The following is a 13,475-nucleotide window of genomic DNA, read 5'->3' as shown; positions in this document are numbered from 1 at the left end:
TCCATGTGCATGTGCTCAATAAACTTTGTTAAACCTTTCATCTGTTTCCGTGGTGTTCTGCATACTGGGCTTTACTGAAACCCACCATGACATGCTACAGGAGTCCAGAAGAAGGACAGACATATTGCCACAGATCCCATCCACCCGGACCAGGAGCTGTTTGTCCATTTCATGACCAATGTCCGATCATAGGCTGCTCTTGCATAAGTTGCACTTTAAGAAAATGCATCATGTTAAATCCCTGTGTGTTTTTCAGGTGATCTAAATGCTCCAGTTTTCCTAATGGCGAGCATTATAAAGTTTATATAATTTTTTTTATTATCTTACCTTTTAATGACTTCCTAAAGTCTTTTAAGGTTGTCATTCACACCAGACACTTTATAATTTAGTCTGTGTTTTATATTTGGGCTTTCTGAGCAGAGTGTCTCAACAAGAATTTCTTAATTGCCTAAAGACAAAAAAAAAAAACTCCTAATTTTTTAAGTACTTAATGTTTCACTATTCCTAAACAATAAATGCAGTTGATGCAAAATTTTAAGTTAAAGCGACACTGTAACTTTCAGCCAATAAGAAAATTGGATCTGTAACTTCTGATTTTTTACACCACTAAAAGTTATTGACCTGAAATATTCATTTTATCTAAAATTCATCTTAGACTTATGTCAACAGTGCTGCTTTAAAGGTATAGTGGACGATTTTTACGAATTTTTGAAAAGGCCCGCCCTCTCCACTTAAAAAAAAAAAAGAAATAAAAGAAAAAAAGAAATGCACATGCACAACCCTGTACCCACTCCAGAGAGGGCCAAACGCCTGTTAAATGTGTGAGAGAGCATGCAGGAGCCTATTTCTCCTCGTGCACTCTGTTGAAAAGTTGCTGTTTGCATTGCTTATACAAGCTTACTTTCCAAAAAAAAACTATGTTCACTATGTCAGACTCACCACTGGTAAGTGAAAATGGGGACTAGCACGTAGGATGGCCTTACATAAAGATATCACCAGAATGATTGACAATTAGGAAAACCACTTATTTTTATGATCCACCCGTAAAAAGAAAACCCTCCACTGTACCTTTAACAACAAGATAATGATTTCTTTGCACTTCTACAGAAAGTTGTACTTTTTTTTTAGGAGCTGTACCTTTCTGGCGGATGTGATCTGAAAGAGAGCCAGCTTGTATCCAGTGGTCAACTTGTCGTTGAACTTGTGCAAGGCGCTGTGGGCAGCCTTTTGCACGTGCATGTCATCACAGAAGACCTGAACACCCTGCTCAGTCCCCTCAGCATCCTGGACAAATCAAAAGAAACAGAGAGCTGGCATCAAACTCAAAGAGGACAGATCATGTTTCTCTGATGGCTTTGCTGCATCAAGTTGAAGTGAATATTAAAAGTCACACAAAGTATAAAGTAGGCTTATAAACCACCTGCCTGCTAAAATCCTGCGGGTCCCTTGAGAGGTGAGACCACATGATCCTTAAAAAGTAAGGCACTTCGTTCTTCCTAATGATGGTTGAAATACTTGAAAGTGGATAATGTAATGGGTCGTTAAAGCAGTGTTTCCAAACCTTTTTTGACTTGTGTACCCCTTTGGGTATTTTGTCTTACCATGGGTAACCCCCTCAGTCAAAATCATTGATGATTATAAAATAAAAACTATTTAACCTAATCTTTTAATTTGCACATTTAATTATTTCCATCTAAAATAAAAAACAACATAAATGTGTTGCCTGAAAGTTGGTGAGGAATCTTAATAAATATGAGAAAAAATCCTGTTATAAACATGTATCTATAAAACTTGAGCTCCTCTCAGTAATTCCATTTAAACTTGATGAATTCAGAACAAAATACAGAACAAAAATTATTGTCAGACTAACTTAATTAATTTTACTTTGTTTTCATCAAGACACCTGAGCTGCTTTGATGAGCTCCGATAGCTCAGTGTGAAAAACAGCTGATCCCAGGCTGTTCTTTTCTTGTAGTCTGTTCCTCTGCTTGGTTTTGATGTGTGTCACAGCTCAGGATGAACTCAAAAATAGAAGAAAAACTTACTTTTTTGTTGATAAAATCTTGTTTAATTTTTCCATTGGGCTCTTAAATAGCAAAACAGATCCCTGCCCTGTTTTATTTTAGTACCTAATAAATAAAATATTTTCATGTACCCCTTGTAATGCTCTCATGGACAACTAGAGGTACGAGTACCCTTGGTTGGGAATCACTGCTCTAGAGACTCAAAGATAATCTTTTAAAAATTTTTCCTCACAGATGAAAACTAGCCATTAGATCCAGAATTAAGTCATAAATACGCTTCTAATTAATTAATTAAAAATATTTTGATCGTTCATTTCATAATTTACACTGAATTCATTACTTACTAATTTCATTTATAATTTCATGAATGAAGAGTTCTCATTAATGTTTTCCATCTGAATTAGTTATTATCGTTGTGGAGATTTTAAAGGAATCTCAAATTCTTTAAAAGTTTTTTAAGTCTACTTTGGTTTTTATTAAATTACTTCTGATGTGATCCTGCCTCCTCACATTTAGGTTCGGGAAAGTAAAGAGTTCAACCTTAAATATTGTTCTTTAGATTTGTGAGATTAGTGAATCATAATCAATATAATTTATTGTAGTTTAATCACTCCACACTTCTTTTCACCTCATTTGTGCTTTAATTATGATTTGCTTTAATAACAGACAATCAGAACTGTCCCATGGTTATATGTGGTCCTAAGCAGAATTTTATTCGTAGGCTCCAGTTTCAGTTGAACCAACCATTCACCCCAGGAACCATTTTGACTTTGACATTTTACCCATTTATCAGCTGACAAGCAAGCAAACTATAGAATGGATTTTGCTTCACAAATACATCAGCAACTGTAAATCATTTATTAATAAACACCCCAAATAAACTGTTTAATTTAATCATTATCTTTATATTTATCAATATTTTCTGTTCCTTGGTAATTAACGTAATTCTACCCTTTTCTATTATATCTTTTCAAGCTGCACATTTTTTTTTTTTTTGTGAAAATTGAATTACTCATAAATGTTATTCATGCCTCAGGCCGGGCCGGCGTCATTAGAAATGTGACACCTAAGAAGTTATGCTACTTTAACAAAGTAATGCCTTCCCTATGATTGCTTTGCGATTAAATATTTTGTGATTTTGATCAATCGGTTTTTTGTCGGATTTCTTTTTCTTTTTGCCTAAATTTTAGAATATTTTCACTGAGTGGTTCTGATGCATTTTACTGCATCTTATTAAAAAAAATAAAAATAAAAGAAAGTTTTTCATTAGTATGCACTTAAAAATGTTTATTTTTCTTATTTAGAATAAGAAAAATGTTAAATTAATTATGATTATTATTTGACTTCACTTTTTCTGCTTAGGTGAAGTGAGATGTGCAGATTGGAGCGTGGAGAGAGAACTCCAAGGTGCTTTTTAGGGTCACTGATCAGAGCTCAGAGACGACTTAGATTAGAGTTTGGTCTCTTATCTAAACAAAGTTAACTGGACATTGATATGGTAATCAGATGAACTACAGCTAGAAGAATTAAAATCAACATAATTCTTCCAACAGCTCAGACATTTGCCAGCAATTAAAAGAATTTGTTAGAAACTCAGTAAAAATGCATTGTTTTTTGTTTTCAAAGTGTGCTAGAGATGAACAATCATGTTCTCTGTCTTTATAAAGTTCTCGTGTGTGTTTTTTTTAACCCAGTGTGGTTCTTACCTGCCCAAAAACGGAGCTGCAGAAGCACAGCAGACCCAGAACAAACAGCACCACTCCGCTCCTCATCATTCAAGTCGGTGGCTGCCTTACTTCTCTCTTACTGCACATCATAGAACAAATAAAATCAAACAAATTATAAGACTGTTTACATCCTAATCCTACAAGGAATCTAAACATTTCTTATATACAGTAGAAAACAAGCTTTTCCTATTGAATTCAGGCTTACAGTTAGTGAAGATGGAGGCCTGTTGGTCTAGAAGAGGAAAATCCTGACTCCTCTTTCTCTTGTTCAGATGACTGAGCAAAGTTCTCTAACTGTAGCTGGAATTCCTGAGAAAGATGATAACAAATGTACGGTGGACTGAAGGGCAGAAAGGACACAAACACACACACACACACACACATAGGACAATACCCACCATGCACAGCTGGTAAAAGAGGAGTAAATGTTTGCTTTTCGGTTTGCCCTCCCACATGTTGAGTCAATACATCAGTCTGTTTCAGAGGCAGAGAGATTAAAAAAATAAAACATACAAACTTCTAATTATCCTCAGAATCAGATAAACACAAAGAGCCACAAAGAAATAAACTAACTTTAACCACATTGACTGTAACATTTGTGTTTACAGGTCACTTTTAACATGTTCATTGTGTTTTTGTGTCTACAGTATGTTTGATGTGGGACTTTGTCCCGGTGGACCTTTAACCTCGGCCACTCAGATTTCCCCAAAAAACAAGCTAAAGTGAGCTCAGATTCAACAGCATCCATCAAGATCAACAAATTATGAAACCTGCTCTGTGGATCTGCACCTGTGTTTGCTTGTTTATGGTTAATAAGTCACCTCAGCCCCATTTAGAGATGTGAAATATAGAAAGTTCCATCATTCCTAAACAACTTGCATTTGTTTATTCCAGATTATATATCCTCAAGTTTTAATCTCAGCTGTATTTTTGTTGGTCTTTGTGTGCTGCTGTATCACCTAAACAAATTCTTCATATATGTAAAACATTATTTAAACTTAAAAACTTTTTTTATTTCTGATTCCAAAGTGTAAAATTAAAACAAAATCTGGTAGTCAATTTCTTTTTATTTTCTTATTTTTACTGTATTTGTAACTATGGTTTAGAAAGTGTCTTATTTATAGACCTTTTTTCAGAAGTAACAAAGAACAGATTTAATGAACCCTGAGTTGTTCAGGTTTGAACAGTTATACAACTTTACTGATCTCCACAAGCAAGAAAGTGATATCTATGTCTTAATTCATTAAGCATTTTCTCTCCAGTCCACCTTTGGTCAATATTACATATTCAGGTTTTACATTGTGCATTGTAACTCAAACATTCTCAGAAAGTTGCATTTATTGTCCATTTATTGCATCCAACAACAACTTTTTTGTATAATTCTGGCTCAATTTAACACTTTTTGCACTCTTTTCAAAACTATCCATTTGGGAGATCATTTAAAAACAATCTGTCAAAGCTAATTTTAAAGTCACTTTAAGATAATTGTCCCATCCAGTTAAAGTTAGCAATGATAAGATAGTTAACAATCATTTTTAAAGAATGTCAAGGCAGTTAAATGCCTTCCATTTTGCATTACCATTAGTTTTACCATCTAAGAGCATGATAATGGTACCATCATGTTCGACAGTTACCTTGATCTTCTTCAGCAGGGTTGTTGTTTGTAGAAAGCTGAAATTTTCAGCTGGGCCTGAAGGGGTCAGTTTAGAGCAGGGGTTCCATTCCTTTATATTTTTTAAGGAGAATGACAGATTCTATATTTATTAAAAAACAGCTTCTTCCTTACTGAGTGCCCTTTGTGTCCACATTGGCACTGGAATCATCTTCCTGTGCATAACCACTCTCTTTAACAATCTAAGCCAGCCTTCTCTTGCTGTTTACACTTGCAAACATATCTTTGACAGATCAGCGTAGCTCCTTCAGGCATTTGAAAAGTTCTTCTAATGATGACCGAGACAGGTCCACAGTCTTTGTCTGATTGGTTAAGAGTTTTCTATCATGTCAGGCTATCAAAGTTCCATTTTCTACAACAAGATTAAACATACACTCAGCATGGTGAACTGAAAACTTTAATAAAGAATATAAACAAAACACTTACAGCATAGAAACCAAGTATAAAGTTAGGAAGAAAACGAAGAATCTATGGATAAATGAAAACAACTGAGGGCTTAAATAGAGCAGATAACAGGTGTAGGCTATAGGCTAAATGCAGAGACACTGGTGAATGGAATCTACTAATAAACTGGTTACCCCTGACTGAGGAAAAACTATTAGAAGGGGCAGACAGGGAGTACAACGAAGCTTTATGTTTAAGGTGCACTTTAACCAAAAATATCCACATATGTCCCTCTAATTCACTGCTAAAAAACAGGGAGCTCTTTTGTTGATAGACTTTTTTGTCCTAGGTGCACAAAGAAGCTCTACAGCAGATCCTTCCTCCCAGCTGCTCTTAGACTGTAAATTCTTCACTGCTTTCAAGAGGCCCACTAGCCGTTTACAACAATGCTGATATATGTATGTTTTTACCTACCTATCCTATCCTGTCATGTCCTGTTGTATTCTATTCTATTCTATTCTATTCTATTCTATTCTATTCTATTCTATTCTATTCTATTCTATTCTATTCTATTCTATTCTGTTCTGTTCTGTTCTGTTCTATTCTATTCTGTCCTATTCTGTTCTTTTCTATTTTATTGTATTCTGTCCTGTCCTGTCCTGTCCTGTCCTGTCCTGTTCTGTTCTATTCTATTCTGTTCAAATCTATTCTATTCTATTGTATTGTATTCTATCATATTATATTCTATTATTTTCTATTGTATTCTATTCTTTTCTATTATGTTCTGTTCTGTTCAATTCTATTGTCTTTTATATTTTATATTATATTCAATGCAATGTTTAAGATGATTTATTTCTGACCACTTGATGAGTTAAAGTTTCAGTCATGCATTGTGAATTCTTTACATCCGTTGTTGCCTCTGTGGTCTCAGCACTCATGGTGACACCTCTTTTCATATGCCTGGGTAAGCAATACTGAACTCCTCCCATATTCTATTCTATTCAATTCCATTATGTTATATTCTATTCAGTTCTATTCTATACTATTCTGTCCTATTTTATTCCATTATGTTGTATTCTATATAGTTCTATTCTATATTCTTCTGTACTATTCTATTCTATTCTGCTTTATTCTATTCTATTCTTGTCTCACATAATAGCCCTCTATTCATATGTAAATATTTAGTCGTAACTGTAAACCCAATTTTGAAATATGATCACCTACACCAGGCTCCTTCAGTTTTTCAATCAACCAAGGTGGTTGAGTTACACCAATTCTCCAAGAAACAGAGCTGCAGATATTCTGATGTTGTTGGGGCTCAAATGGTAGAATCTCACAAATTAAGACGCCTTCAGTCGATTATCTCATCTAAAACATATTGTACCAGTTATAACAAACACTTGATTTCCCTTGTTGGAGCCAGCGATGACACCACCAGCTCCAAGTTTTAGGGAGGAATGTATCTTCACATGGGGTCAGGTGTGTTTAGATAGTTTTTATTCTTTGAAATGAATGAAATTAGGATTTTAAACTTTACTTAATGATGTGAAACCTCTGAATTTTACAAAAAAGCAGAAATATGGAATGGGAAAACACTTTCAGTATATGCTCATCATTAAGTCATATGTAACTCATTGAGGAGGAGGCGGAGAATAAACCTTTTTAAAACACAATAAACTGAAGTTTATTGCCTGACACCTCTATAGGAATGCTGTTAAATCTACTGAATAACCCATCATCTTTATGTGTTTTTACAATAAATAAAATCCTGCATTATTCACATGCAATGTTTAAGGTGATTTATTTCTGACCACTTGATGAGTTAAAGTTTCCATCATGCATTGTGAATTCTTTACAGCCGTTGTTGCCTCTGTGGTCTCAGTGTTCGTGGTGACACCTCTTTTCATATGTCTGGGTAAGCAACGCTGAACTGCTCTCATATTTACGAATCACACCACAGCTCCACTTCCTTTGAGAATTCATTTCGTCTACCTCTTCGCTGTTCTTCGTATACCATGCTGCTAAAGGCTCGTACGAACGGACTGGTTGTTTTCCTCCTAACTGCTTTCGTTCCAGGTAATTTCAGCTATACTTTGACATTGTTTTTTACACACATTATTTGTATAAAATTAGTAAACAGGTCACTTTTTGTTGGTCCTCTATTGATTTTTGAATATTTTAATATAAAGGCAGCAGTGATCACTGAAAAGTCAAATGTCAGATTTTTTTACATAAACTAATTTCTGTGAAAATCAGCTAATCAAACTAATGTCTTATAGAATATGCACGTTTAACTGAGTGTTGAACATATCTCTATAGACTAACATAACTCCTGACTTTGCTGATATGATATAAATGTTCATGCTGGTGGTTTCCTCTTCCAGGCAGTAATCATTGCTTTAGAGGTCTCTGGTGGTGCTGCAGTTTTGTTCTCTCACACTGTGGGTTTCAGCCACAGATGGTGTGAATATGATAGAGAATTTAGAAGATAACAAAATCTGCAGTTTTTTTTAAACCATTGTTTTTCAATTGTCTTTGTGATAAGAAGAGTTTCAGTCACTTCTAAGCAACAACAATGTGGCTCCATTGAGATAGATGTATTTAGTGCCACTTGGTGCTGACTGTGTGGCTCTGGTCCTATTTATTGTCAGTTAAGGAAAGAATTAATAAAATGATATATTGTTCATTTTCCAACTTAAGAATGTTTGGTTTTATCTGATTTTTTAAAGGTCTTACATTGATAAAAATCTTGCCCAAAAATGTATGAAAACCCCAAAACCATCCGTGGCCATCACGAATTTAGTACAGTTCTTGTGGTCCATGGGTCTCACTACAATTCAAGCCTTAGTATCCTGATCTCTGCTTTTAACAATGGATGCATTGATGTTTCTCCAATTTTATGCACATATTATTTAAAAGTGAAGAGTAAGGGTGCTCTTACTGAAGTTTTTATGGTTAAAATTTTATAAAAAAAAAAAAATACTGAAAAACTACAAAGAAATCAATAATCCTGTCAAATTGAAACCCTAACATTTTGTCCCACTTTCCCAGCTGCAGTTTCAAATTCATAAACTTGCTTAGTAAAAATTGAAAAACAAACTTCAGAAGTGACCAGGATTCTTCTTTATCAGGTTTCCACCTACAGAGGAACGGTATCTCCATTCTGCCCCGGTTGGACCCTGAGACTCGGTTTTACCGGCCTGTTCTTCAACACAATGAGACCCTTCCCACACCTGGTGAGCACCTGAATTATGACAAACACACAATACATTTTACAGCCAGACTGCATGTATACAGTGGCGTAGTTATGAGTTTAGGAACCATCAAAACTTTCTACATGAGATAAGGTCAAAACATCAGGACATTTCTAAAAAAGAACCACATTCATGTTTTTGGACTGTGGGAGAAAGCCGGAGTAACTGGAGAAAATCCACGAATGCACAGGGAGAACATTCAAACTCCATGCAGAAAGGAATCGTACCTGGAACCAATGTGCAGCCTCTTAAGAAGAAAACCGTAAAAGGTCTTTAAGAAGAAAATTTGCCATAGAAAATATTGTCTTAATGTCTTTTGAAAAGAAATCTTGAATGGACAAACTTAAGAAGTGGCATTTAACATCATCAATGACAATGACCCCTCAAACCCCCCCTCATGGACTGTTCTCCCTGCTGCCCACTGGGAATAGAATTCGCAGCATTTGATGCAGGTCCAGCAGATTCCAAAACAGTTTATTTCCCACCGCCATCAGAGTGCTGAATGTTGAGAAAACTCTTAATCATGTCACAGATTCTGCATCACAGTGACAACCCCAAACCAAAACACTGCATAATTGCACCATATAAAATTAATGCTCGGAACTTCCATATCAGTGCATTCTTTTGCAACATGTTTTTTCTACCAATGTTTAAATTTGATCACTGCTTCACTTTAAAGAAATAGAAATATCATGAAATCTGTACAAAACTAAATTTAGAAGCTGTCTAAGTCCAAGAAGATGATCAACGAATGTTTGTTGAGCTTTCTCCTCAAGTTTAAATCCTCAAACAGGACTTTCAAGTCCAGAGGTCCAAGCTCCCATGATGTGCTATCCAACACTCTGCTTTTTAAAAGCAAAAAATGTCTGAATGTCTTTCTAAAAAAAACCCCAAATGAACAGATAAAGTCCCCAGGCTCCCCTATCAGAGCTATTCCTATAAGGTTCTAATAGGAGGAATTTTTGCAGCAGGAGTATTTTCCTAGGGACCCATTAAAAGCAATCTAAGTAAAGCAGATATTGCCAATAGACACAGCAGTGAAGCAGCTTTCCATACACATCTGACACATTCATAGCAGAAGAAAATTAAATTAGACTGATATTCATTTTTAGATGACATCATCACTGCATAATTGAGCTATTTTATTGTAATCATTAATCATACTAATTAACAAATCAGCACAAATAATGTACAGCTTAAAAAAGGGCCAGGTATAAAAACAGCTCAGGTAGATACACATTATAGAGTTTGCATAACTAATGTGGTATAACCAATGAGAGACTCTGTGCACAGCTTGCATTTGTTGTGTTTGTCAGGAAGCTACATGCTGCGAGACTTTGATGGAAGGCCGTGCATCAAAGTCACGATGGGAGCAGAGTATGTGGTTATGGAAAACAAGGTCAGAAGCTCAGAATACTGATCACCAATCTGTATGTGTGTGTTCATTCTTTGCTTTTGCACAAAATATGTGTTTGGAATAAATCTTGAGATGCTAAGCTGGTTTTCCTTTCAACTTTATGATGCATATACCGGTACTCCTTTTTAAGCACTTGTGCTACATCACATATAAATTAAAGGTGATTAAATGTTTTCCTCCTCTTGTGTATTTAGATAAACTGGTATTTCAACCTTGATCCATCCAGAGTTACACTGAGTGGTAAGTGCGGCAAAGAAGAAGCCCTTCTTTATCTCATGCTGCCGGATAATTCGGGAAGTCTGGAGTTTACCTTCAGAAAGGTAATAAAACACAAACTGGTTCTACTGGATGCTTGGAGTGTTTTTTTTCCCCACAACATATACAGTGAATTTCTCCACGTTTAATATTTTATCCCTGTAAAATTTCACGTTTAGGTTTATTTTTTTCAACAGGATGAAGATAATTTCTATGTCACCAAACTAGCGGCTCAATTGTCCCCCCTTCCTGTTTGCAAAGGATGCCCCAGTAAGAGCACAAATAGATTACACAGTATAATTTATCTTCAGCAATATGATCAAAACTCAGGGATTGTTTTTGTCTTTTCTTTTCTGTACAGATAAAACATATTCTGGGTTTCTATCTCAAAAGAGGCTTTTCAAAGCAGAAGTTGATCGGAGCTTCAAGTGCACATCGGAGTTGCTCCTTTCTGTCTCTTCCGAGCTGCAGATCAAGTTGGTTCCTCTGCAGATGCAGGCCTTTGGTGTCCCTAATGGACAGTTTGGAAAGGGTAGGAGTTGCGAATAAATCTGAGACCTAGTGAACGGGAAATGTAATGTAATTTAAGGTTCATATAATGTAAGAAAACAAGATCAAGAAAGATAATTTCTGAAAATTTCCAATATTAATTTGAACATTAAACTCTATAAAGTGAACCCAGAATTATTTAGGACAAAAAAAAATAAACCCAGAATCATGGTTTGGGTAGACCTTATTAAAAACTGTAGGGATTAGGGTCTACCTTCCTTTAATTTAACATTGATATTACCCAGAACGAGCTGTTCCTCCAAATCATATGAACAGATGAAAAGAAAACTGGGTAAATAAAGGAACTGCAGGGATTTAGAAAGTGCTGACCGAAGAGCACTTTAAAAACATTTAATTTCCTGTTGAGGTTTAAAAGGACACAAACTCAGTGTGTCAAAACAGATTTTGAAATAATAAAAAAAAAATGATAAGAAAACAAAAGGAGATGTTAGACCAACAGGTCATGGTGCACAGGTGACCAACAGGCTGTGGAACTGAGCAATGGAATACTGAGCCTTTAAACTGAAGAATTCAGCAGAGAACAATAAGATAAAACATGAGTTTAGGCACGTATGATCTAAAAAGATACCCAGATTAGCTAATTGGAACAAATGGGGAGCATCTGTGGCATAAGGAAAGTAGGGGAGCTGAGTGATGCACAATGAAACCCTCTGAAGAAAACTGTAAACAGAGATCTTAGGGAAAAAAAATCCAAACTTACAAAAAACAGAAGACAAAACCAAAATCTGAAACTCAACACAAATAAATGAGCCAAAATGGCAAAACTCTAAAGTTAAAGTCAACGACAGAATATGACAAGATCAGTTAGAACATAATGAAGAAGTCTGGAAACACAAAAGAAACACAAATATCAGACTCCTGGAAAAGAAAACATCTAGTTTATTGTTAAACTTAAAAAGATATATATTTAAAGTGTCTGTATATTTAAAGTCTCACAAAACTTTGGAGAAAAAAGCATCATTAAATGATAAAGCTAGGAATCTTGGTGTATTGCAGCATTGTGTTTCCTGTATTTGTATCCTTCATGCTTCTGCAAGAAGGAGGAGAAACTTCATCTTTCAGCACAACAAAGACCCAAAGCTTACCTTTAAAGTAGCAAGTAAAGAAATAAAAAAAAAAACAAATGATTTTGACAGAAAAATTAAGATGGTTGGAAAATGTTTGAGACTTGAATCTCATTGAAAGTCTGTGTGATGATCTGAAAAGAAGAGACACCCCAGCAATCTTAAATTGCAGGATGTGCCATGTTGTTAGACTGCTCCCAAAAATGACTAGTTGTTCTACTTAATATTAGTTTAAATTGGAGAGCCCATTAATTTTTCCCCACAAAAAAATCCTTCAAAATGTTTTTATTCTTGTGTTGCCAAGGTAATAAAACACATAAAAGTAGAAGATGCTCTGATTTCTCTCTCTCTCTTTTTTTTTTTTTTTACATCAGAAAAGCTCACTAGAAACTGCAGAGAAAAAAATGATTATGAAATGTGTATTTTACAAATCAATGTCTTGAATGTTCTTTCTTATATTACAGAGGATGAATGTTGGGCTGATTTCAACCGGAGAGCAATACCCATCATCATTGGGTCCATAGTACTGGGATTCATTTTGAGTGCTGTGCTAAGCTTCCTGATCATCAGAGATCGCCACCCACCAACATATGAAAGACTCTGATCACACTCTCAGAAAGAAACATTGTGTTAAAAAAACAAACAATTAAACCAAATAAATAGAGGGCTTTGCAAAACCATTTATATCCCTCTGAAATGTGGCAAAATTGCAGTTTTTCATTGTGATTAAATGTGATAGTAAACAAAGAAATCTGCATACATATATTTTTATGAATTAAAACACTAAAAATGAATATTGCTTACCCATTTTCTTCTGCCTTTTGGATTCATTACTAAAACAAAACCATTTTGTCTGCAACCTGGGAGAATTTTGGGCCATGTCTCTAACAGCTTTCATATTTAGAGATTGAAATTTGTGGTTTTCTGTTCTTGCTTCAATTAGTTAGATATAAGTCTAGACTTTGACTAGGCCATTCTAACATTTGATCTAAAACATTCCCATGTACCCCTTGTTTACCAATAGGCTACATGAGTTCTAGTCTTTATGAAAAATAAAGCGAGAATAAGAGTTTTGTAATGAATTTAAATGGATTAAGAATAAAATAGA

General features: G+C 35.0%; 1 protein-coding gene and 1 long non-coding RNA gene across 2 annotated transcripts; one reads left to right on the top strand and one right to left on the bottom strand.

Annotated features, from left to right (window-relative positions):
* Nucleotides 1–1,137: 1,137 nt before the first annotated feature.
* LOC107104276 lies at nucleotides 1,138–4,074 on the bottom strand. The gene is made up of 3 exons (XR_001482242.1): nucleotides 3,957–4,074; nucleotides 3,731–3,830; nucleotides 1,138–1,284 (listed from the first exon to the last, which is right to left on the bottom strand). It is a non-coding gene; the product is annotated as an uncharacterized LOC107104276 (long non-coding RNA).
* A 3,748-nt stretch (nucleotides 4,075–7,822) lies between these two features.
* lamp3 (lysosomal-associated membrane protein 3) lies at nucleotides 7,823–13,064 on the top strand. Its single transcript, XM_015404245.1, has 7 exons — nucleotides 7,823–7,883; nucleotides 8,939–9,043; nucleotides 10,378–10,460; nucleotides 10,673–10,798; nucleotides 10,931–11,003; nucleotides 11,095–11,265; nucleotides 12,832–13,064. Exons 1-7 carry the CDS (start codon nucleotides 7,823–7,825, stop codon nucleotides 12,969–12,971), a joined length of 759 nt encoding a protein of 252 aa, XP_015259731.1. The 3' UTR covers nucleotides 12,972–13,064.
* The last annotated feature ends 411 nt before the right edge of the window (nucleotides 13,065–13,475 follow it).

Source organism: Cyprinodon variegatus, unplaced genomic scaffold (assembly GCF_000732505.1).
Source record: "Cyprinodon variegatus isolate N-32 unplaced genomic scaffold, C_variegatus-1.0 Scaffold1675, whole genome shotgun sequence".
NCBI lineage: Eukaryota > Metazoa > Chordata > Actinopteri > Cyprinodontiformes > Cyprinodontidae > Cyprinodon > Cyprinodon variegatus.
This window is presented reverse-complemented; position numbering and strand designations above follow the sequence as displayed.